We start from the raw sequence: 24,180 nt of genomic DNA, 5'->3' as shown, positions 1-24,180 counted from the left end.
CCTTTCCTGAAGCAGCTCACAGATGGACAGATAAAATCTGCAGTCTACTCAAAACTCTTTAGCGGGACTTAGCAATACAGACTAAACATTTTGAAGTTAGCAGGGTAGAAGTGCACAAAACCTCTTGGCATCAGTAATAATCCTTTTAGATATAATCTGTAAGGAAGCCTGGATAAAAAAGGGATCTGTCCAAACATCTCTTGGGTGGAATCACAGCAACTGTTCTGAACCGGAAATGAAGAATTTCATAATTCAGCTGAAACCACAGAAGCAGTTTTCAGACAACAAGTTCTATGTGGGACAGGCATGGGATCAGTAAGTCCACCCTTGCATCAAAACCACAGGCTCTTTGAGGACAAGAAATCACAATTTTAGTATTAGGTTTCATTAGAAGGAAAGCACTTCTAACAGTACTGAGAGCCAAAAAAACTTCCAGGGTACTGCATCAGTACAGACATAAGCGTGCCACTCTACTAAAATGTGAATGCCCCTTCCTGGTAGTTCTTTAGTTTTCTTTGGAAATTTTCCAGCCAAGTAGTGAGTAAGGTTGACTAATTTTGGGTATCTCCAGGTTGCAGCCAAACACGGCTTATATATTAGCATTCCAGAAAAGGCTGTAGGTTGTTTAAAACTACGTGGCAGGAGAACATAAATACACAGAAAGACGAGACGTTAAAGCATGAAAACCTTCATGCAATTCTAGCTCCCAAGCACAAGGAAAACATGCAAAATAGAAACACTATGACATATTAATTCTTACCATAAATGACATCTTGCCTTTTGATAACTTCTTTCCTTTGCTTCCTCGCATAAGACTGTTCCACTGCGACACTCCACGATTCTGCCTCAAACTCACGAGCATCTGTTTCTATCTCATTTCGCAGAGAGAGAGAAACTGCATCTAGGTCAAAAACACAGCCCAGTTCATTAAGTACCACACTTTGCCCCAGGTTGAATCCCCAGTACCTTTAACATCAAAAATGTAGAACGTATCAATTGTATTCCAGAGTGATTATCTGTTCAAAACAGCAGGAAATCCTGAAAAGCAGAGAACATCCGTACCTTCCAGAAAAATGGAGTCTGCTGTCGAAGATGCAAGTGAGACAACATCATCTGATGAGGTCTGCCTGAATTTTAAAAATCCAGAATCCCCTTCATCCATTTCTCCTGTATTTAGTCTAAAACAGTCAAAGACATTACACAAAGCTGTTACTTTAATGAAGGATGCCAACATCTTAGAGAGAAAAGCATTACTAAATGTATCTATAATAAACCATTTTAAACATTTTTTTATCTTCTTAGCTCCACAAAAAAGAAAAGACAGTCTTTGAACTCTGAAATTAAACAGTCAGACCAACCTATTAACATCATCGACTATCTGTATGGATACATTTGCAGTTTAAGCTGCTATCAGCTTCTGGACAACTTTTGGTACTAAACTTTAACAGGCACTTCTTTTCTGTTACTGAACTGGACAAAGCATTGCATACCCTATGTAGCATCATAGCAAAAGGCTCCTTCACTAGGACTGGGAATAATTATGGATCCCAAAAAAGATTAAAAAACCAGCAGCTTTGAAGTAGCGCACTGTTTTAATCAAGGGATATTTCAAGTTAAACAGCACTGGCAAACGCACTGGGTGAAGCTAGCACCAAACTAGCTTATTCTTAATCTCTGAAGTGATTCCCAATTTTCCACAGACCTAGGGAGAAACAATTTAAATGGAAAATAAACCTTGAACAAGAGTATTCAAATGCCAAAATCCCAACATTAACATACCAGCATTTGCAGCACTGCAGAGGGAAAAAAAACAAAAAGACTGCACGTGTACCCTCAAAGAAATAGCCTTCTGTTTCGGGAGCATTTCTCTAAGTGAAATTAAGCAGCAAGAGCTCATCAGAAAATCTCCAGAGTTTGCAATAAATGCATGCTTCTATTTTTAAAGGATTTAGTAGTACAGTTGTGTGTATAAGTAGCGCCACCCCCCAAAAAAAACCACCCCATAACAAGCGGCTTAACTAAGAAGTAGTCTGCTTACCCAAATTTACTAACAGCACTAGCAGGATTCAGCGAAGCCTGAGAATTTCCTCTCTGGGCGACAGTCATGCCGAGATTGCGCGGCAGAGCCTGGGTGCCATCCGGTCCCGCGAGAATGCTCCGGGGTTGCTCCTTCAGAGAGGCTGCGAGAGAAGCAAAAATGGAATCAGCGCTCAGAAAGCGAGCGGTGCATTGCAGATCGCCTGCTCTCAAACCCCGCTCGGACTGGGGACGGAGAGCAGACAAGATCTTGGACGTCAAGAGCTCATTGTCCAAAAAAACATTCTCGTTCCATTTCCTTGAAAAAGAACCACAGAAAGACAGCTCGGGACGAGCTGGGGCTGTATCGTTTCTGTTGCTGCTTTTTGAGTTTGTATTCCCCATGCTCGAACCAGCTGCCCTAAGACTTAGCAAAGTAAAGTGGCCCCAGAGATGCACTGTTTTTATACTACCCTGTGATCCTTCTAGAAATCTAAACCAGCCACTTAACTCACAGTATTGGCTAAATCAGCAGGTCTGAAGTGCAGGAAATTGGTCCCTACTGTGCCCATTTGCTGTGGAAATTGCAAAGTATCTTCTTCTTTAGTAAAGCATCAGACCTGCACACAGTCATTCACACCCTACTGTACAAGGGCACAGAACAGTAAATGTCAAACAAGAACAATCCGAAATAACAACATACACAGAGGTCTGTGCCGTGCTTGTTGCTAGATGCTGATTTATGGCCCCACACACGCGTGTACACTGAGCGTACCAGATACCACTGCTAAATTCAATTTTAGTACTGCAGCTTTCCAAACCTGGACAGGCTGCAAATCGGAAGGACGCTAAAATTATACACATCACTATAATATATGAAACCTGGAATAGGCTTATAAAATATAGATACAATTACTGAGCACCAACATCTGGAATGAATGCGATAAAGCACATCATTAAAAAAAAAAAAAAAAAAAAAAATCAGAAAAGAGCCCATTGGAAAAACCAGCCAGACAGGCTTTAAAATTCTGCATCACTGATGAAATTGCAGGTGCCCTTTGGTCCAAGTACCTTTGAAACTTAGAGGGTTAGCCTGCTGACGGGGAGGCAGAGGGGTCACAGCAATTAAAATAAAATAAGGGAGAACAGAAAGCAGAGGAAAAAACAGAGAGAGTAAAAAGCAGCACAAAGGAGACTAACTGAAAGGAAACAATGCAAATGCCATCACAAATGGAAAGAAAATGGTGAGGACAGATGCAAGTAAAATTTTTCAAAAACAGGTAGATCACTAAATATAGTTGCTAAACAGAATGCACAGAACAGGGTCCTAAATTCACACTTTTCACGCTCTGTTGTTATGTGTAAATTAGGTTTTTGTTCATGCGGTTACCCAAACACTGCAATGAAATCACAGCCATTATTGCCCCAGCTCGCAGAAGTGCCATCTCCCACTAACTAGGAGAGGAAACAGACTTGACTTGCTCCTGAGGTGTCTTGTCCCAAGAGAGCACGCGGACAGGTCACCCGCCGCGTCCATCACCTGAACACGTGGAAGGCCAATGCCTCTTTAGGGAAGAAGGCACACGTCTCTAGTTCAGAACAGGCTGACTTAAATCAGGAAAACCTGGATTTAAATAAATGATTTTAATTGTGCTTTGCACCTGTGCTTTTTAGTTACTTACCTAAAGACAGGTTCTCACTGGTTGGTACCCCTTAAATGCTTATTTGCAGCTCAGATATAACCATTACACTAAACTTAGGAGGCAGGGTATAAATGCAACTACCTCTACTAACATTTGGTGGTACTTTTTACTAACCAGGAAAATACTCTGAGTCTCCATTACATTTATTTAAACAATTATATAGCTAAACATACAATCATTCACTTCAAAATGAAGTGTTCTGATGCTTAAGAACAGCATGCGAATTAGAAATTCAGGTCGAGTGACACCGGGTTGTTTTATACTTTCTAAAAAGCCACCGAAATGTTGTGGCCTTCCAGTGAGAAACTTAGGAAGTAAAACTTTTAGTTTCTGAGGAAAGGGCAAGAGTATTCCCTGTACGTCCGACCAGCACCGTCAGCTTCATTCTGAAAAGCACTTCCTGAATTCTGAAGGGTCCATTACAGCGCATCGCTGCAACCGCTCCGCATCCCTCCCGAGCCTCTTACGCAAAAGGCTTAACATAAGTAGGTCCCTACTCATAGCGATGCTGCACAGGTTACAAAGGACAGGCCCATGACCCACCGGTAAAGAATGTCATCTGTGCATGTATTACCGAATATTTCATGAATTAATCCTACAGGCCAAGTCAACTGATGTAAAATCTCACCGCTCTGGTTTCATAAGTCATAAGGACACTACCAGCTACTTCTGTTTCAGACACGTCTGAAATCCAGCAGTTTAGTAATATTGTCTCTATTACAAATCAGAAACCTACACACATAAAGTAATCCACGTTTGGGGGCAATGAGAAACAAGGTCAGTTTAAGTAGTCTATTTTAGCACTCAAGGTAGCCCTTTAATAGAAGCAGCTGAGAGCCTGGGCCCTGGAGGAAAAAAACTGTGAGAAAAGACAACTGATCCACTACACATAATTGGAAAAAAAAAAAAGAAATGTTTTCTGGAGCTATGCTACATGCCGGCAGTAGTAAAGCTAGGACCTAGCAGCTTACCAAAATTAAAAGAGAATGAACGGTTACCTTAAGAGGGGGGCAAAAAAACAAAACGCACGCCTGTAATGACTCCCCCCACCTGCTATACTTGTAAGTAACCCCTAGCATCACAGTCGTTTAAAGAGGTTAGAAAAAAACCAATTAATTTCCTCCCTTAGTTCATGTTGAACAGTGTTTGATACACAACTGTTTTCAGCGTGGTGTCTCTGCTCCGCGCACACAGCAAGTCGGTGCGAGTCTTTCATGCAGTAACAGGGCAGGAAATCGCACCGACGTGCGACTAAAGCCACCAGCAGCAGCAGCAGGTGCCAGAGCAGGTTCAGATCTTGGAACCGCTTCTATCTTAGCAATAAGAAATACTCAAAAATAAAAAGCACAACAACATCCACCGCAAGCCACAGAGCTAAGAGCACTCAGACTCAACAACTCGCACACGCAGAGCCCCCCTGCCTGCCCTTACCAGCAGCTTGGGACAGATGTGAAGCCTGCAGCGTGCCAGCACCCAGGCGGTGCCCTTCTCCATCCATCCTTAGCTCTCCTACGGCAGAGCTAAGGATGCCAAGCTCCGGGGCCCACTCGCTGTGCAGCAGTATCTGATGGGAGAGAGGTGGCTCCAGCTTCCACCCCTTTAGACTTTTAACTGTGGGGTAGACCCGAAACCCTAAACGCCACCTAGCAGCTACCAGGCCCCCAGCGCAGAGATGGGCATCAGCTGTCCTCCGAGAGAACCCTGCCGATAGCTGGCCTTGGTGTTCACCATTAGCTTCAGCTGTGGCCCCAGCATACAGCCCGCGGAAAAGGCCACACCTCAGGTGTGGACAGCTGAGACGATAACCTAAGAAGTGCCACATGTGGTCAGTGCCACCACTGGCCCTCCAAGCCCATACCCTGTATCCAACGGTGGCAGAGGTGGAGGCGTTAGAGGGAGAGCATTGAAGTGGACAGCTCGAGAGTAATCTTCCCCCTATTCCTCACCCACCCTGGCACCCACCATGTTGGGTTGGACTCCTCCAGCTATTCTGTTCAACACCTACGAACAGACCATGTGGCTAGTCCCTTGCTGAACCCGGCTGTGCCCTCTGACCCTACCACCCCTTGTGGCAAGGAATTCCACATGTTAATGCATCACATAAAAAGTACTTTCTCTGGTTAGCTATAAACCTGTCTCCTGCTAGTTTCCGTGGGAGCCCCCTAGTTCTAGTATTTGGGGACTTGGTGAATACCAGTTCCCTGTTCATTTGGCCCACACTCTTCGTGGTTTTACAGACCTCTATCATATGCCCCCTCAGCTTTCTCCTTTCCAAACCGAAAACTTCTAGCCTTTGTAGTCTCTCCTGGTGTGACAACTGCTCCATACTTTGATCATTTTGGTTGATCTCCTCCATACCGTTCCTAATTCTACTATGTCTTTCTGGAGATGTGGAGACCAGAACTGCACGTGGTATTGAAGATGTGGGCACACCATGGATTTGTATAATGGCATGACGATGTTCTCCATTTTGTTCTCAATTCCCCTCTTAACAATACTCAACATTTTATTGGGGGTTTTTGTCACTGCCACACACTGAGCCAACATTTTTAGAAAGCTATCTACAGTGATCCAAGGCGTCTTGCCCGAGGTATACGAGGTAGTTCAGAACCCAGCGCCGCGTACATCGGCCCTCACCCAGGGGAAAGTCACACTCCTGTTGTCAGGGGCAGAGGACAGAGCACCCGGGCCTCAGCTGCCCTGGCTCTAAAAAGACCTTGAATTACTAACCTGCAAGACAGGTTGTTCCCTCACTGGGTGGCAACATCATCTTTGTTCAAGTTCCTGGCTGCTTCCCCCTCCTACTAACTTTAACCTTGGTCCACACCCCAAATCACTCATTCCTTGGACCTGTCAGGTCAGGCATGTCAGAGACATGCAGGGAAACCATTATGCTTAAGATGATGTAGTCCACGTCCCCTCACCTTGTACGTAGAAGGAATGATAAAAACCGGCTCCTTGAGAATCAGGCCCCAGGTTAAAAGAAATTACCCGGATTAACACTCCAGAGGGTTGGGGATTTCTTCCTGCAATGCCTCTTTATAAGCTAAAATCTAAGAGCTGTTACGAAACCCCCTCCCCACCTCAAGAAATTGCTTTTCACTGCCAAAACCTCGCAGAACACAAAGACAGACACTCTTCATGTTGATGATGCCAAATCATTCTTCAGGTCTTCAGTGTTGCTTCCTAGCATCATGCGAGCCTACCCTTGACATTAATTCTATGAAAAAGAAATGCCCAATTAGATGTACTTGACTGTTGTAGCACAGCATATTCTAGGAGTAAAATGAAATGCTGCCCACGGCATTAGTTGTTCCTACAGCTTCCTGATCGTTCTGCTTTTGACTCTGTGAAAAGTAAGAACAGTCTGCCTAGCAGAATCTGCACTAACGAAAAAGCCATTTTCTGAGTTCAATTAGCAGCGTCTGCACACCGCTGAGTAAATATTGATTGCTGTTAGCCCATTACACCAGACGAGACTATGTACCACACAGCTGTTCCAACGAGAAGACCTAGAGCTAAACTTTTCCTATTTTCACTATTCTTTCTTGATTCCTATTCTCGTCTCCAAGCCTTTGCATAAAAAGACAAAGACATTCTTGGTGACAAGACCAATCATCTCTGTTATTCTAAAAATTATTCTCTTTATTCTCAAAAAAGCACCCCTGCCACCATTCTGAAATGCGGGACACTGAATACACAAGCAGCTGCAGGCGTTTAATCAGAGCGTCTGCCGAGAGCCACTCAAAACGCACCCCCTCCCACCGGAGCACACGTACAGGCGCCCCATGTTGTGAACAAGCCAGCTCAGTTCCAAACCCGTGGCTTAAAACAGCTAACTGACCTTTGCAATTAGCCCTGCGTCCCAATTCTAGGAACACTATTAGGAGCAAAGGTGCACAGTCCTACCAGGAGGTGGATGAGAGCTAGCTCTGAAAGGGTGAATGTGCGCCTCTGCAACGATCCAACAGCCTCACACAGCTCCCATGCAGAAAAGACAAATTACGTGTCTGTGCTAATGGTGCCTGCAAGCAAGAATGGTATGGCAGCAGTAGAAAGCAACTTCAAAGCCTAGACTTCAAAAATAACTGTTCCTTTTTCATATTTCTGCCGGCTCTCTTTTCCATATTTATTTCAACAAAGCTTCAGCTTTCAGACTGCAATGCCTGCTCGGCACAGAGATTTCTAGTAAGTCCCAGTTGCAGACAAGTTTTAAATAGACAATTATTAAAATCTGATGTAAAACAAAGTTTTCAGTTCACAGTTCTAGTCTTTTCAAGAAGACAGAGAAGAGACAATCAATGAGAAACCAGCTTTATTGATCTCTGTTCACTGTGATATTTTGAGGTTACACAGCAAGCAAGTATAAAGAAGAATAAAAAGATAAAAACGCACAGGGGACTGCTAAGAGCCTCTAACCAATTCCTAACGGGGAAAAATGAAGCTATCTTATTAAAAGAGACTGTTTTCAACCTTCAAGAAAACAGCTTGTATTGTTTTAAAAACATATTAAAAAAAAAAGCATACAATTGAAGAGACAAGCTTTGAGCACAGAAATCATTCTTTAGTACAAACCTGGGGAAAGGTACTGCGGTGAACTCTGTGGAGATCCAGAAGGTCTGTATTGCCAATCCTTCTGCTACAGGAGAAAAAGCAACTTTTATTCTTAAAGTTGTCTTTATGGACAGAGATCAAAGCACCACTCCAAGCTGAATCACTGTCAATACCTTGAAGTCTTGAGTACAGTGCATAAACTACAGAACCAAGTTTTGTGCATATAGTTTCACACTTGAGAAGGGAAGTAGGTAGACTTAAAAATTATGAATAAATGCCAGGAATACTTAGCAAAGCACAAGCAAAACTATCACCCTACCAGCATAATAAAGTTGGACAGTTTAATTAAATTGAGTTAAATTGATTGAGTTACAAATCCCTGTGTGAACACCCTTATTTGTAGCATCTACACAGAAGTTTGCACCGGTTACTGTAAATCCATTTAAAATTGCACCTTTAATCAGACCTTGCAACTTCTGTATGTAGGCAAGGCCTCATTCTTATGACATGACAATATCCAAAGGTTAGAGTTGAGTGAGTCAAGGTCTCTACAAAGCAGGAAGAATAAACAAGTGATCACTTCCGTAGCATGGTTATTAGACGGATCTCACTGCATTTCATTATTTTGCCTTCTGCCCCTTTCATCGTTTCATCTTCAGCCTCCCCTCTCCCTTCTTGGGGATGGGCTGTGGCAGCACGGTTAAATCTTAAAAAGTTCTGACTGGAAATGCAAGATCTCTGTGGCCCAGAGGGCAGGAACAATTCAGTATGTGTGTTTGAAAACAAATCACATAATGACTTTAAAAAGCTTAGATGTGTGAAAGCAAGAACAGTTTTGCCCTCAGGACAGTTGCATTTAAAATCACAGTGAGCTGAACATAACCTCTTCCACCCTTTAAATGAGGAGATGTGTCTACCTCCCTCCCTCAGCCCTCTCCTTATTTCTGCTAGCAGCCTCCAAAGTCATCGCGCAGCCCGACAGCAAAAAATCTGCACGCGGGTCTTAGCAGGAAACACTAAGCAGGATTACAAAAGAGACATGTGCATAGCTGGCTGTGCTGACTTGTGACCGTACACCCTGTCACGCTGCAGAGAGAGAGAAGCAGAAATAAACAGCTTGGCTAGACACCTTGTGAGCCATAGTTTGGAGAGATTCAAAAAACAGAGTTCAGAACATGAAACCATTATTCCTGCATTGCTCAGACTAAAGTTGCATGCAGCTATTCTGTTCGAGCTTCTTCCCTATCAAATGATCTTCTCAAGGGTGGAACAAGACTATTATGCTGCCAATTATCTACACAGCAGCATGAAAACTGGGGGTATCAAAAATTAAGACTGTGCCCTTTTCTCCCTAAAGGTGGGGAGCAGAGAAACCGCCCTCATGTTCCAGGAACAAGCACCAGGCTTGAGGCAGGCGTTCCTGGGCCCACATCCAGGTCTGACACACGTGGGGTGGCCTCCGGTAGGTCATCCCTTGTGTGGCAGGGGCTACTAAAAGAGACCAGCACTAACCAGTCTGTGCTTTGGACACGTAAGGCCAGACTTCAGACAATGTGCGTCAGGAGAGCTCAACTGAACGCAGCGCAGTGGACAAGTGCTGCTATTCTGTCTTGTACGCGCAAGGAAACTGGAAACCTTACCTTGGGCCTGGCGGTGCTGCATTCAGGCAGCAGGTTCTTGCAGTTCTTGTGGACATTCACGGCACAATCTGAAATGTAAAAAACATTTAAATTATTCTTTCTGTTCCCACCTCAGCAGAGAGAAAGAAGCGACAGACTTCGGATTCGGAAAGGATAGGAATAAATCCAAGTACTGCAATGGGAGGACTAATTCTGCACATTCCACTTGATGTCACACCAAAATATACCTTGAAGAATGAGCATACAGGGCCATTGTAAAGAACTCACAGAGAGAAGACCCTCTGCTAGAGAAACGGCACCATAACCAGAGCACCTGCTGTACGTCTCTGGCTTGCAGCCGCAAACCTAGGGCACTAGGAGGATATAACAGATTCTTGCTGTAACCAGGGGCACAGCAGTATTCTTCAGTTACACGGACTTCGGCAGAAATAGGAAATATTTCTCTATGGTACATGAAGTGGCACTAACTACTCCAGTATGCTATGATATTAATACCTCGAGTACTGCAAGTGTGGTAATTGGGGGGGGGTACATGTATTTGTAGGATATGAACCATTTCATGCTTAACCAGGTCTATTCCTTGACCTCCTCTGCTTAATTAGCCTTCAAGTTAAAACAGGATTCCAGGCTGCACTGCGAATCGCAACAACCCTGACCAAAATTAAAGTATAATCTTTATATTTAAAGCCGTTCTGTCAAGCCTTACTGGAACCAAAAGAAAACACCACTTGCTAGCGACAGAGCAGAGCAACACACGCACAAACCAGAATCCAACCGTCAGTAAATCTTGCGTGTAATAAATGGAATTAACTCAATTACTTCCTGGTAGTATGCCATTTGTCAAAAAAGCCCTTGGTACTTCACGTGAAGAGCTCATAGTCACTAATATTCGAATAGAAATGGAAATCAAACAAGTCTTCAGATCCCAAACTGTGATTTTCTGGACAAACAAACAAGCAGGTTATACAATTCAGACAATGCAGCAAACAGATCCTGGAGCAAGTACAATCCCCCATGTACAATGGACACCCTGGTTTTGTCCTTTTACATATGTAGAGGATGAAGAGGAACTGATCAATAAAGTAACTGAAATAGCAACAAAAACCCTTCAAATTCTCAGCAGTCAACTATCCAGATGCTACAACATTTACACTGCAAAAGGCACTGTGATCCGAATTAAATCCAATCTCCTTCTCCCACCGAAAAGTTACAGCTGGGAGAGGGGGCAGGACAGGACCAACACGAGAGTTTTCTCCAGCAGCCCCTTGCTCTCTGTAAAAGAAGACACTTCCTTTACCTGCAGACCTGAGAGGCGAGACAGCCACGCAGCTCCTTCCAGCGGGCACGAAGCGTGCTGGGTAAAAGGGAGGGCAGGCAGAACAGGGAGATTTACACTCTGGCTGCAGAGAAAAGCCTGTTTGTGCCTAATGTAGTGAGGAAAACTGTTTAAGACGTGATCATCCAAGCAGAACCACCATCCCTGTAACAGTGCCAAGGTCAGTAGGAGCCGGGGCGACCCGGTCGAAGTGCTGCTGGTGCTGGGTAGGACGTTCTCCTTTACACAACACAAGTAACGTGCTTCTATGACGGGGCGACTAGAGAAACATGCAGGAGCTGCAGAATCAGGCCCCGCAGGGGAAATCGTTACAAGTCCGACAACAGGGAAAGAAAGGTGCTTAGAGGCACAGCAAGAGGAAGAGCACAACTCAGCCCCTGCAGCGCCCGTCATGTATTACTGCATCTTTACATTCAAAACTATCTTTGCACATAGCCACAGTAGCTCATCTGACATCTCTGCAAAAGTCTTCACTCTGGCAGTAGCACTAAAAACGCTACAAAAGCTGGAAGCCACCCGATTCTGCGGCTGGAGAATAAGCATTCAACAATCTTTCCTTTCTAGACTGAAAGCAAAGGAAAATCTGTTGTTGCTACATAAACTGGTAACTCTGCAAACAGGAAGGCACCAAACCGAAGAAACAACCAGAAGGCTCAGAAGACTTCTCGATGCTTGCTGTGGATGACTGGATGAAGATGATGAAGTGGCTAACAGCTAAAATGCCCGTGATTCAGAGGAGGAAACAGGAGAATTAAATCAACGTAAAGCAGAAATCAGAAACAGAAAGAGCATCAGCCAGATCGAACGGGCCATGGAAACTGCCCCCCCCGGGAGCCCCTACGCGGCCGGGCGCCCGCCCCCCAGGCAGCACTGGGCGAGAAGAGGATTGACGCCCGCACAAGAAGGATCGATGCCCGTGGTTATCGCCGCGGCACCTTTCCCCAGTCCAGCAGTTCCCTTCCGTTTAAGAAGGTAAGGAGCCGGGCTATCACACCACTGTCACTAGGCCACACCGACTCGAAGCAAAGTCCAGGATTTCACTGACAAAAGGTCACCGGTGCGAAGTCACCAATGCACATGAATTGCATCACCTGGGAAAGCCAGGTTTCTGTGAAAACAGCGCCTGGACTTCCTGCACTCCTCCAAACACTGGTACAGGCACCCGGGAGTCCACTTACTAGGAGCTGAGAGAGCCCGGGCACACGGCCACTGTCGCAGGAAATGGCTGCAAATATATTTTAGAAATCCCAAACAAACCGTAGAAATGTAAGTCTTCAGACTGAGAGCAGAGAAGGCAAACCTGAAGAGAAAGAATTACAATACAGCCAGCCATTCCTGATCAACCCGGATCCGGCTGGGCACCTGTATCACTCCACAGTAAAATCTGTCTTCGCCTTAGCGGGTCGGTTCAGTAGTTCTTTTCCCACGAAGATTTACAAGGTGTGGCCCATTTTCAATACCCATGTACTTCTTATGCCAACTTTAAAAAGGGATATCAACTTCAAAATACACTTGGTATGGAAACTGTCCACCTGCTCTGACTACAGGTAACACCCAAGATTATTTTCCAGTCTGTTTACACCATATATTTGACTGTACAGTGTGCAGAGTCCGCTCCCTTTCTTGATGACAGACATCATACAGCAGGAGAGGGAAAATGCTAGAAAACAGGAGAATGCAATGGTAAAAGCCCCAACAACTGACCAGGGGATAAAGGGGAGGAGGCATCCCCTCTGAAACTAGTTTTAACTCTCTCTGTTTAGCTTGCTCCATCACAAGCCAAGAGTGTCCTTCAGTGATTTTTGCTTGTGATTATTCCTGCCCAGCCAGTGCAGGAAAAGGGTTATGATATGAAGCTTTTATACAGATCTTTTAAAAAAATGCTTCATTTATATGTGTGTAACTTATGACATACTTATTATCTGCTACGAGCAGGCTGTTATCTGCTACTGCAGATAAGGGCAAGATAATACGTTGGTAAATTTGATTTCCTGTTTCTAGACACAAAATCCTTTAACATTCTCTTTCTTTCAGGACATCTTTCTGAAAAGAAAAATCAGAGGAGCTCAGCAAAGCACAGTAAGAATTATTAAGAACACTCAGATGAAAAGGATAGATTACTACCTCGGAAAGGAGACACATAAGGGCCGTGATAAAAGAATATAAAACAATGGCTGTTCTAGAGAAGACAGACGGGAGTTTCTTTTCCCACATCTCAGAACACAATTAGGGGATAGCCAATAACATGGAAACGGTGATATTTTTTAATCAGTTTTTTTTTCCACACAACGAAGAATTAGACTGTAACCGATTGCCTAAGACTTTACTGCAGATAGAAATCTGGCAATATTCAAATTGGAACTGGAGATCTGTTTGAACAATAATATTCGGATACAACAGTTAATGCTTGCAGTGAGTTATGGAAAGGAAGTTTAAATTTACCTTTCCTGGGTTTAAAGCAATCCATGTTAGAGATTAAGCTGAAACCTTCATGAAGAGCATTATCACGCTCCCACCCCATCTGCCTTTTTGGGGGTTTCTTGCCCCCAAACACATTTGGTGCAGCGCTTCTCAACCAGAGTGCCATAGGATCCTTTAGAGGATGCCACACAGGATTACCACAGCTAGGTGTGCAAGCACCGACACATGACTGTCAGGATAAATCCAGAGACTTCACATCAGCAACCAGTGTGTTAAAAGCACGCCGACCTACTGCAGTCTTTCCCAGCTCTTTGCAACAGAAAACCTGCTCTGTTATTTTTCTGTAGTCAGGAAACGACTACAAGCTAAGAGCGGACATTTTCCGAGGGGTGCCTTGAGTCTAAGACGACCGGGAACCATTCATTTAGTGCCGACACTGCCAGCCTCTGGACGAGAAGGAACACGGCCGGGTCTGCTAAGGACAGTGCTGCTCCTCCCCAGACCAGCTCGTCCACAGTAATCTATCGAGACTCCTATTAACGACAGGAAGTTTTATGTGGTGGAGTATACGATTTTTCCACACTTAAATTAAGTACCTTCCCACAAGTTGGAAGGTTCTTTGGGTAGAGGTGATATCTCCTCATTAGATCAACTGCGTAATTGGAAACCAGTTCTTTGGAAGCTCTCGGGCACAATCCCCCTTCTTCAGGCAGCGGGAGTCTCTGCTGATCTGAGCTCTCCAAGGAGCGAGAGAAGCGGAAAGTGCCAGGAGGTCAGTGAGAATGGAAATAGGTGGGAAGTGGGAAAACAAAAAGGTAGAGAAGGGAAGAAGAGGAGGGGCGGGGGTAGCCAAAGCAAGTATGGGAGACTACTGTACTGGAGTTCTCCAAGGCAGAAAAGAGGCAGTCTATGAAAAAGTAAAGAGTTAGAAATTAGGAAGACAAAGGTAGAAAAGGAGGGGAGGAAAGGAGAAGCATAAACGCTCAGGTCTGGCAGGTACCAAAAGTTAGCAGTCAACACTTGCACGTGATCATTTCAGAGCATTTGTTGGCCAAAACATCAGGCAGCCCAAGCAAAACTTGCCAGGTTACGATGATTCAACGTCTGACAAAGCACAGAACCCGTAAATCAGATACTGCGCCAGGGCCGTACGTCAGACGCTGCGAAAGTCTCCTGCAGCAGCATCCATCAGCACCGGATGCCTGCACACACCTGACCCCGGAGCCCAGCACGCTGTGCAGGACAGTCACCGCTCGGGCGGTCCACCGGGACCCACGTCCAGGCTTGCTGCGATCAGTTTAAATCCTAACTGACAACTTTAGACTTGGGGCATTTTTAGTTAGGATACAAAGATTAAAAGCATCCTTGAAGCAGAACTCGGCCCAAGTTTGGCAACTCCTCCCTCTGCTTCCAGCGGTAGAGAGACTTTGCATACTACCTCGAGTTTCAGGACATGCTGACTGCTTAACGCACCTGGTCCAACAGCAACAAACTCTGGACTAAATATTTGCCTTCTGACACTAATGATTTCTCTGCCATGAGACACACTCGGTCTCTTGAGAGAGAAAACGCTGTCCCTCTTCTCTGCCCGTACGAAATACAGGTCACTTCTCTCGCAGGAATCCACCTCGGGAACACTGCTCAGCTAACGACGAATTTACACGTGCAGGATTAGTTGAATTATTTTGATTTGGTGGCATATCCCCACAAGCCCAGAAATACAGAGGAATGAAACTCACTTTTCTTTCGATGAACTATACAACATGTGATAAAAACAAAGACTAGCTCTACGTTAAGCAGCTTTGATATTAAGCGAGTCAACATTTCTGTAGCATGATCTACATGCCTCTAGAAAACGTGTCCTACAACTCGAGTCTGCTACAGACGCCTTCTTCGTTCACAGCAAAAATGATGAGAAGAAAGAGCTCGCGCCCAGATGACACGAGCCTCAGACACAGTCACTAGCCCTGCCGCTCACGCGCGGAAACTAAGTCACCCGACGTCGGTGCAATCTCACCACCGCCTCGCCGAAGCATCCGCGGCTCCCGGGCGGCCCGCGGCGCGGGGAGCCTCCGCCGACAGCTCCCCAGGCAGGGGCGTCTCCGCGAGACCCCTCACGCGGCAGGACGACTGTTTCACTCGGACCGGAAGCTGCGGCAGGCCCAGGGCACGGATCCCAGTCGTTCAGCGCAGCCCTAGCGCTGTCCGAGCGGCCGGCGCCTGCTCCTCGCGCACGCGGGGCCCAAGCCAGGCACGGCGAGTCACCTGTGCCCGGCCCCAGCCCCGCACCGGGCGGCCACGTCACCACGGGGCTCGCACCCGTGACGGCAGCGTCGCTGCCAGGCCCCGAGGCCCCCGCACAACCGCCGCGCGGAGGAGCGGAGGGAGGCCCGGGCTGCAGGCACGACCGCCCGGCGGTGGGCAAGGTGCCTGAGCGCGGGCGAGGGGAGGCCGGCTCCCTCGCCAACGGCTGCGACGGGAAGCGCGCCCCGCGCCAAAGTAGAGACCGGTGCCCGCCGCGCTGTGCCGCGCCACCTCGAGCTGCGGTCGTCAAAGCGCCGCGGACACGGCGTGGAGCCAGCCCACGAAGAGAAGGAGCAGCTCCGCCGTCGTCGCACGAGGGTCCCACACGTCTGATGCGACACGACACGACACGACACGAGACGAGAGCGCGGCCTGGTCTCGCACCTGGCGCAGAGCGACCCTCGCCTCGCCCGGCCCGGCCCGGCCCGGCCCGCTCACCCGTGCGCACCACGGCCCAAACCCGCCCGCCAGGCCGCGACCCCACCAACCCTCGGGGCCCGCACGGCCCCGCCAACAGGCCCGGGGGGGAGGCGCCCCGCCCCGCCCCGCCCCGCCCCGCCCGGGCCGGACACGACCCCGCGCGGGCAGGGAGCGCCGCGCGGGGGGTTGCCGGGGACGCCTCTTACCGCCGTGCCGGAGGCCGCGGGCCGGGCTCACCCCGGAAACGATGAGGGGTCACGGCGCAGGCGCGGCGAGGGCTGCCCGGCCCCGGCCCCGGCCCCGCCCCCGGGCGGCAGTCGCGCGTGTTGCGCCCCGCCGGACACGGGCCCCGGGGGGGTTGGGCTGCTGCGCTCCGGGTACCGCCCCGCCCCGCCGTGCCGTGCCGTGCCGTGCCAAGCACCCGCCCGTGTCCCTGCTGCCTGCGGGGCAAGCGCGCCGGGGGCAGCAAGCGCGGGCCGTGCAGCGCGCTGGGGGGGCAGCAAAGGTGCCGTCGTCGGGAGGGGGCGGGGGCCAGGTGAGGTGACGTCATGAGCAGGTGGGGGGGCAGCCAGGCCAGGTGAGGTGACGTCATGAGCAGGTGCGGGGGGGAAGCCAGGCCAGGTGAGGCGGTTAGCAGGTGGGGGGGAGCCAGGCCAGGTGAGGTGACGTCATGAGCAGCTGGGGGGGGAGTTAGGCCAGGTGAGGTCGAAGGAGGGGGCAGCCAGGCCAGGTGAGGCGGTTAGCAGGTGGGGGGGGGCCAGGCCAGGTGAGGTGACGTCATGAGCAGGTGGGGGGGGAGCTAGGCCAGGTGAGGTCGAAGGAGGGGGCAGCCAGGCCAGGTGAGGTGGTTAGCGGGGGAGGGGGGGGAAGAGCCAGGCCAGGTGAGGTCGAAGAGGGGGCAGCCAGGCCAGGTGAGGCGGTTAGCAGGTGGGGGGGGGCCAGGCCAGGTGAGGTGACGTCATGGGCAGGTGGGGGGGGAGCTAGGCCAGGTGAGGTGGTTAGGAGGTTGGGGGGGCAGCCAGGTCAGGTGAGGTGACGTCATGAGCAGGTGGGGGGGGAGCCAGGCCAGGTGAGGTGGTTAGCCGGGGGGGGGGGGGGGGGGAAGAGCCAGGCCAGGTGAGGTCGGAGGGGGCAGCCAGGCCAGGTGAGGCAGTTAGCAGGTGGGGGGGGGCCAGGCCAGGTGAGGTGATGTCATGAGCAGGTGGGGGGGAGCTAGGCCAGGTGAGGCGGTTGGCAGGTGGGGGGGGGGCCAGGCCAGGTGAGGTGGTTAGCCGGGGGGGGGGGGGGGGGGGAAGAGCCAGGCCAGGTGAGGTCGGAGGGGGCAGCCAGGCCAGGTGAGGCAGTTAGCAGGTGGGGGGGGGCCAGGCCAGGTGAGGTGATGTCATGAGCAGGTGGGGGGGAGCTAGGCCAGGTGAGGCGGTTGGCAGGTGGGGGGGGGGCCAGGCCAGGTGAGGTGACGTCATGGGCAGGTGGGGGGGGAGCTAGGCCAGGTGAGGCGGTTAGCAGGTGGGGGGGGGCCAGGCCAGGTGAGGTGACGTCATGGGCAGGTGGGGGGGGAGCTAGGCCAGGTGAGGCGGTTAGCAGGTGGGGGGGGGCCAGGCCAGGTGAGGTGACGTCATGGGCAGGTGGGGGGGGAGCTAGGCTAGGTGAGGCGGTTAGCAGGTGGGGGGGGGCCAGGCCAGGTGAGGTGACGTCATGGGCAGGTGGGGGGGGAGCTAGGCCAGGTGAGGTGGTTAGCGGGGAGGGGGAAGAGCCAGGCCAGGTGAGGTCGGAGGGGGCAGCTAGGCCAGGTGAGGCGGTTAGCAGGTGGGGGGGGGGCCAGGCCAGGTGAGGTGACATCATGAGCAGGTGGGGGGGGAGCTAGGCCAGGTGAGGTGGTTAGGAGGTTGGGGGGGCAGCCAGGTCAGGTGAGGTGGTTGGGGGGGGGGGAGCCAGGCCAGGTGAGGTCAGAGGGGGCAGCCAGGCCAGGTGAGACGGTTAGCAGGTGGGGGGGAGCCAGGCGGTTGTTGGGGGGCGGGGGGGGGCAGCCGTACTCACGGCGGCACTGCAGACCGGTTTTGTTGCCCAAGGGCTTGGCGCACAGGGAGCAGCTGGTGCTGCTCGAGAAAACCCCCAGCACCAGCTGGTGCCCATTGACCTTCCATGTGCCCTGCAGCTCCTTCTCCTTCTCCTTCTCCTCCTTCTCCTTCTCCTTCTCCTTCTCCCTCTGCTGCTGCTCTTTGTTCTTACCCTGGGGAGCAGGGAGCAGGCTCTTGGCACCGAGCCGCAGGACCGTGCCGTGGCCCCCCGCGCCCCTGGGCAGGCGGCCCTGCTGCGTGCGCGTCCCCAGGGCTGGCCCAGACCCACTGATGGGGCCGGGGCCCCGGGTGCCAGCCCGTGCCCCTCCGCGCAGGGGCCTGGCCTCCGAGGGGTCTGTCCCAAGCAGAGGCCGCCCCGCAGCCAGCAGCAGCCTGGGGAGCTGCCCGGGGCTGCGGGCACCCACATCCTCCCCGGGACGGGGCAGCCCGGCTCCCTCACCTTATCCTTCTGCCAGGATCCCGTGACGCGGCTCCGCAGGGAACTCAGCCGTCGCATCACCGTGGTGCCTTTCTCCACCTTATCGCTCTTCCCGCTGTCCTCGTTCCTGCCACGAGCCAAGAAGCGTGTCTCAGGCCAGGAGGGGGTAAGCACGGGCCAGGACAGAGCTGGCTTCGTGGCACCGCTGTGGCCCTGCCAGGCTGTTTCCCAAATCCCCTGCCCCGGGGGAAGGAGCTGGGCTCCCACGAGCTCCGGGTTCAGGTGCCGACCCAACCAACAACCCTGGGTGCATCTGCGAGGAGGACGACCCCCCTGTGTCACCAACTCGGCTGGAAACTTCCCTGGCGGGCCAGCGCAGCCCCGCAGAGCGGGCCGGTCCTGCCTGGGCCGCAGGAACCGCTGTTGCACGCATGGCAGTGGGCAGGTCACAGGAGGGGCAGGAGCAGGGAACGGGGCCCCGGGCCCTGGCACAGGCTGCTGGGGGGCCACAAATGCCACCCAGCTCGGCTGAGGCTCACTTACTCGTTCGACAGGAACTCGAACCAGGTGAGGTTCTGCTGCGGCTCGTCGCTGCCCTCGGGGGCCCACTGCTTGGCCCTGTGCAGGGGGAACAGGACAAGGCGCTGGGCTGAAGCCGCGCGGAGCGGACTGTGTGGGAGAGCATGGCTGTGCTGCACTGCAGCCCGGCGCGCTGCCCCTGGGCTCTCGGGGCCCGCGGTCGCTGCAGGGCAGCGTCCCTGGAGCCCCAGAGGCTCTGCGAGCGGCGGGGCAAGCTGCTGCGGCCCAGCCCGGGTCCTGCCCCAGCCGCCCACTCACCCATGGTACTGCTTCTGCTCCTGGAGCACTTGCTGGACGATCAGCCTGCCGGGGGGAGAGGGGTCAGAGAGACTCCCCGCCAGCCATGCCCAGCCCAGCCCAGCCCAGCCCTGGGCCTGCCTCTGCCTCTGCCCCTGCCCAGGCTGGCAGGTCCCTGGGTGCACAGGACACAGCACGTGCCATCCTGGTGCACAGCGCTGCCGCCTCCTACTCCCTTGGGTCCAGGCTGCAGCTAGCCCCCGGCAGCTCTGCAGAACAACCGCCCCCTCCCCAGGCCTGGGCTGCTGACACTTACACACGGTCCGGGGACACGTGGTCCTCCTCCATCGTCTCCAGCACGGGAGGTTGGATGCCTAGGACAGAGAACATGGGCAGTGGGGCCACGGGCACGTCATCGGGCAACGCGGCGCTGCACGCAGCTGGCTCCAGGCTGAGCTGCCGGGGGATTGGCATTGCTGCCAGAGCCCCGAGGCGGCTGCCCAGGGAAGGTGGGGCTGAAGAGAGAAGGGGGCTACGGGATCCCTTCAGTGGGCTCCCCGTTACTCCTGGACAATGGCCCTACACGGCATTGGGCGTTTACCAACCTTCTGCAGCCGGGAGCAAGGCCTCCAGGTCCCGGGACAGTCGTGGGGGGGGGACCCCCTCGCAGGTCGAAGGGATGGACTTGGACCTCAGTCTCTTCCGGTTGCTGCCACACTCCTGAGCAGAAAGGAACGGATCGGCCATGTCTCCAGCACACGCGGGCAGCAGGAGAGTCCTGCGGCCAACTGGCACACCCGGTGGAGGGGCCGGAGCCGGGCCCTCGAGGCCAGGTTACGCCGGAAACAAGCCCCGGCCCAGGCAGCTTTCCTGCGCTGCTCTGGTTTAACCAGGGCTGTGACAGGAGCTGCGCAAAGCCTCCCTTCCCCAGGCCTGCACTGCGGGGCAGCAGGGCTGCGGGGCCATTGCCGCCAAGGTGCCGGGAGGTGCGCAGGGCCTGGCATGGGGCTGGCCTGCTCCCAGCTGACCCTCGGGGACCTCCGGCACGCGGCTCTTCTGCACCCAGGGGACCGGGATCAGCCCGTCTCGCTCCAGATGCACGTGCTGCCAAGGAAGGGAGCCCATTGCGCCTGCGGGGCCCAGGATCAGAGCTGTTCGCTCGAGGCAGCTGCCGAGGATTGGTGCAGGTGGCCCAGGGGCCTGGGAGCGGCGCTGGCAGGGACCATGCCTGCACGGCCCAGCATCTCCCTGTCCCGCCCCTGCCTGCAGCGTCGTGCCCACTCACCGCGTCCTGGTACCCCAGGCCCACAGGCAGATCCAGGCACAAGGGCTTCATCTCCACTTCCATCGCAGCCCTGCTCCCGGCCTCCAGCCTGCCACGCGTGGCTGGCAGCTCCAGGGCCGTGCAGGGAAGTGAGCAGGGCAGGCTCCTCTCGTCCTCATCCTGCTCCGGGTCGCTGCCCATCTCCGCGGTGTCCAGGCTGAACCTGGTGCAGGGAGCAGAACAGTGTCGGACCCGGGAGCACGAGTCCCGGTGCCCCAGAGGCAAAGGGGGCCACGGCAGTGGAGAGGAGATGGAGCAAGAGGCGCCGGCTCTTGGGCACGTCCCAGGAATGCCCCTGCCCCGCGGCTCCGGAGGAAGGCCGTGCTCCCAGCACCTGGGCCTGTCAGGACACAGGTGGCTGAGGCGCGGTGATGAGCGGAGCCCGGCGGAAAGCCGCCCTCCCCAAATTGCACCACGCGACTCCTGCCAGCCGGGCACAGGTTCCAGCGTGCAATGCACAGGGGCAGCACAGCATCTCCCCTAGGCCCTGCACCCACGTGTGCAAAGCACCCTGTGAGGGGACTGAGCAAGGCCCCGCGGGCTGTCACAGCATAGGCCACGGTGCGTGGAGCAAGGGGCTGCAGGGCTGAACTCTGGCCTTGATAAAGAGCAGCCCAGATCTCGGCCCCAGAAAACTGCAAGACACCTTATAAGGTGGGGGATAAAAATAGCCGAGGCCGGTTCCCCGCCAGATCGATGCATCCGTCACCGAGCACGCGCCACGGGAGCCGGAGGCCTCGGGAGCCGGAGGCAGGCGTCACAGGTGGCACTGGGCCAGGGATGCCCCTTGGCCGGGCTCAGCCGATTACCGTCTCCCCCCTGCCACGGGGCACAGGGCAGGCTGGCAAGGGAGAGGAGCTGCCCAGTGCCCGCAGGAGCTGGGGCCCGAGGCTCTCCTGCCCCCCGGGAAGGGGCTCCTGGCAGGGACCCTGCTCGCTCTGGGCTCTGGGAAAGGGGTCGCGCCGACGGGCTGGCGCTGAGTTGCAGGTGGGCAAAGGCCTCAGTGCCCAGCCCCAGCCATCCCGCAGGGGCCATGTCCTGCCCAGCCCCAGCCCTTCCGCGAGGGCTCGCGTCTCGCTAGGCACGCGGGCAGTGGGGCTCAGGCCCCGCTGGCAGAGGCCGACGAGGGGATGACTGCCCCCCGCGTACCTGCGCCTGCTCTCCGTGGGGGACAAGGGGCTCTCCCAGCTGTGCCGCCGCGAGGTGGACATGGACCTCACGAGGGTGGGGAAGGATTCTTCATCCTCCTGCAGCTCCAGGCCTGCCCCGGGCACCGCCACGCTCCCGGCCCCGGCAGCGCCAGCAGCACAGGAGCAGTGGCAGTCGCTGTTCAAGAAGTGGCATCCGACCTCCTGGTAAGCCATGGAGCAGGGGACACGGGCAGGGCACGTGGGATCCTGGGACATTGCTGCCGGGGCCCCAGGCCTCTGTTCTGCTGCAGGGAAGCCGGACGCGGCCGGTCCCAGCGCTGCACCAGCCTCCAGCGGCGCGGGGAAGCCCAGGTCTCGGTAATACTCGGTGCCGTGGAGCGCAGAGTCTATGGAGAGCAGGTCCTCGGCGCTGCTGTGCACGTCGCCCGGCGCAGCACCCAGCTCCAGGGAAGACGAGTCCTCCTGCCAAGGGAGCCACAGTTAGCGGTGCTGGGTGGGCCGTGCGGGGCGCAGCCGGGCCAGGCACGGGCCACGCTCACACTTGCCTTTTCTTCGGCCAGGCCGGGGAAGAAGGTGTCGTCCTCATCCTCAGCAATCAGAGCCGGGGAGAGGGAGTCCGGGGTGCTGTAGCTCGAGGTGGGGACACTGCCAGCAGCAAACTCCTGCGAGCACGGCTTGCACTCGGACCCTGCAAGGGAGGGAGACAGACGGAGAGAAGCAGAGAGGAGTCAAGTCACACGGCAGGTGGGAAACCACCACTGCCACGGAGCAACGGGCCACGCGCCCATGCGCAGTCAGCTGCAGCACCCGGTGCTCAGCACGCGCCCAGCCCCCTCGCCTCCTGCAGTGGGGCAGTGCCAGGGCCAGGGCCGAGCTGCCCCCTGCACAGACAGCGTGGGCTTCTGGCCCAGGCCACGCCACGCCACGCAGCAGCACGTTTCCTGGACAAGGGCCAGGAGCCGGATGGGGCGCAATGCCCAGGGCTCTGCACGAGGCCCAAGGGATGCACAGCCCCGTCGTGGGGCAGCCTGAGGCCGGCTCCAGCCCCCGGCAGCCGCGACGCAGAACAAGCAGGAACACAGCCCTCGTCACACAGACCCCACGATCCCCTGCCAGCTCCCTGTCCATGGCGCCGTGGGCAGGACCCCGCCTGCACGGGGCACGGCCGCCTCCTGCCACCAGCCGACTGGGAAGCCACGGCCCTCTGAGCGCGGCGGGCGCAGCGTGACGAGACGCAGGCCAAGGCCCAGACACGACCTGCGTTGCAGCGCATCGTCGGCCGAGCAAAGCCCTTCCGATGCAACTAGCCGGGTGGCAAGCAGGAGCCGTGGCCCAAGACGTCTCTGACCGTACCCTGGGAGGGGGAAGCCCAGCGGTGTCGGGGCCAGCTCCGCCCCGGGGGGCCGCGAGGGAGCGGGTGGCTTGCAGGGGAGATGCGTGGAGGACGCCAAGCTGGGAGCAGAGAAAGCCTCCGGGGAGCGTTGCAACTCGGACCCACCGTCCACAGCCCGCGGTGGAAGATGGTGTAGGGCCGACCACAGGAAACCCAGAGGAGAGCGGCGCGCCGGCTCCTTGGTGGCTGGGACCTTTCCTTCCTGGCCCTCGAGAACTCGGTACAGCTTTTGCAGACTACCTGCGGCTCCTGACCCACGGGCATCTGCTCTCCAACACCCACGAGTTATTTTTACCCTTTTCCCAGGCGTTTCAGTTGAGTCATGTGGGAAAAAACCCAAACATTTTTGCAGAAGTCCCACACAGCCAGGACGTCCGAGCCGAGTTTCACTATTAGTGAGAGGCTTCCCCCATGAGCATCCCCTAAAAGTGTTGGAGGGTTTCATTTCCAGTCATGGGGTTGCCCTGGCCTGCCCCGTGCTCAGCAGGCGGCAGCAGGAGCAGAGGCAGCCTCGCCCCGGGCTGCATCATGTGCCTGCCCCGAGCCGGCTGCAGGAAGCGCGGCCGTCAGGACGAAGCAGCTGATAAGAGTCATTGAGACAGACTC

General features: G+C 53.8%; 2 protein-coding genes across 5 annotated transcripts in view; both read right to left on the bottom strand.

Moving 5' to 3' along the window:
- LOC102564944 (rho guanine nucleotide exchange factor 18) overlaps nucleotides 1-16,707 on the bottom strand; it is a 38,994-nt gene extending 22,287 nt beyond the window's left edge. Inside the window, exons 1-6 of one of the 4 annotated variants that reach the window (XM_059719634.1) lie at nucleotides 16,601-16,617; nucleotides 9,914-9,981; nucleotides 8,295-8,358; nucleotides 2,039-2,180; nucleotides 1,063-1,178; nucleotides 761-901 (exon numbers count right to left, since the gene is read on the bottom strand). In XM_059719634.1, coding sequence (XP_059575617.1) covers nucleotides 761-901; nucleotides 1,063-1,178; nucleotides 2,039-2,106 — 325 coding nt within the window. In that variant the 5' untranslated portion in view covers nucleotides 2,107-2,180; nucleotides 8,295-8,358; nucleotides 9,914-9,981; nucleotides 16,601-16,617. Of the gene's footprint in view, nucleotides 1-760; nucleotides 902-1,062; nucleotides 1,179-2,038; nucleotides 2,782-8,294; nucleotides 8,359-9,913; nucleotides 9,982-11,210; nucleotides 11,315-16,600 lie in introns of those variants that run through there. The other 3 variants (XM_014603475.3, XM_059719633.1, XM_059719632.1) reach the window with 3 other exon arrangements.
- Nucleotides 16,708-18,297: 1,590 nt separating this feature from the next.
- LOC109282523 (rho guanine nucleotide exchange factor 18-like) lies at nucleotides 18,298-23,454 on the bottom strand. The gene is made up of 10 exons (XM_059719910.1): nucleotides 23,439-23,454; nucleotides 22,727-22,869; nucleotides 22,180-22,643; nucleotides 20,992-21,193; nucleotides 20,312-20,426; nucleotides 20,023-20,080; nucleotides 19,728-19,772; nucleotides 19,434-19,508; nucleotides 18,912-19,017; nucleotides 18,298-18,624 (listed from the first exon to the last, which is right to left on the bottom strand). Exons 1-10 carry the CDS (start codon nucleotides 23,452-23,454, stop codon nucleotides 18,298-18,300), a joined length of 1,551 nt encoding a protein of 516 aa, XP_059575893.1.
- Nucleotides 23,455-24,180: the final 726 nt, after the last annotated feature.

The sequence above is a fragment of the Alligator mississippiensis genome, chromosome 16 (assembly GCF_030867095.1).
Source record: "Alligator mississippiensis isolate rAllMis1 chromosome 16, rAllMis1, whole genome shotgun sequence".
In the NCBI taxonomy this organism is placed as follows: domain Eukaryota; kingdom Metazoa; phylum Chordata; order Crocodylia; family Alligatoridae; genus Alligator; species Alligator mississippiensis.
This window is presented reverse-complemented; position numbering and strand designations above follow the sequence as displayed.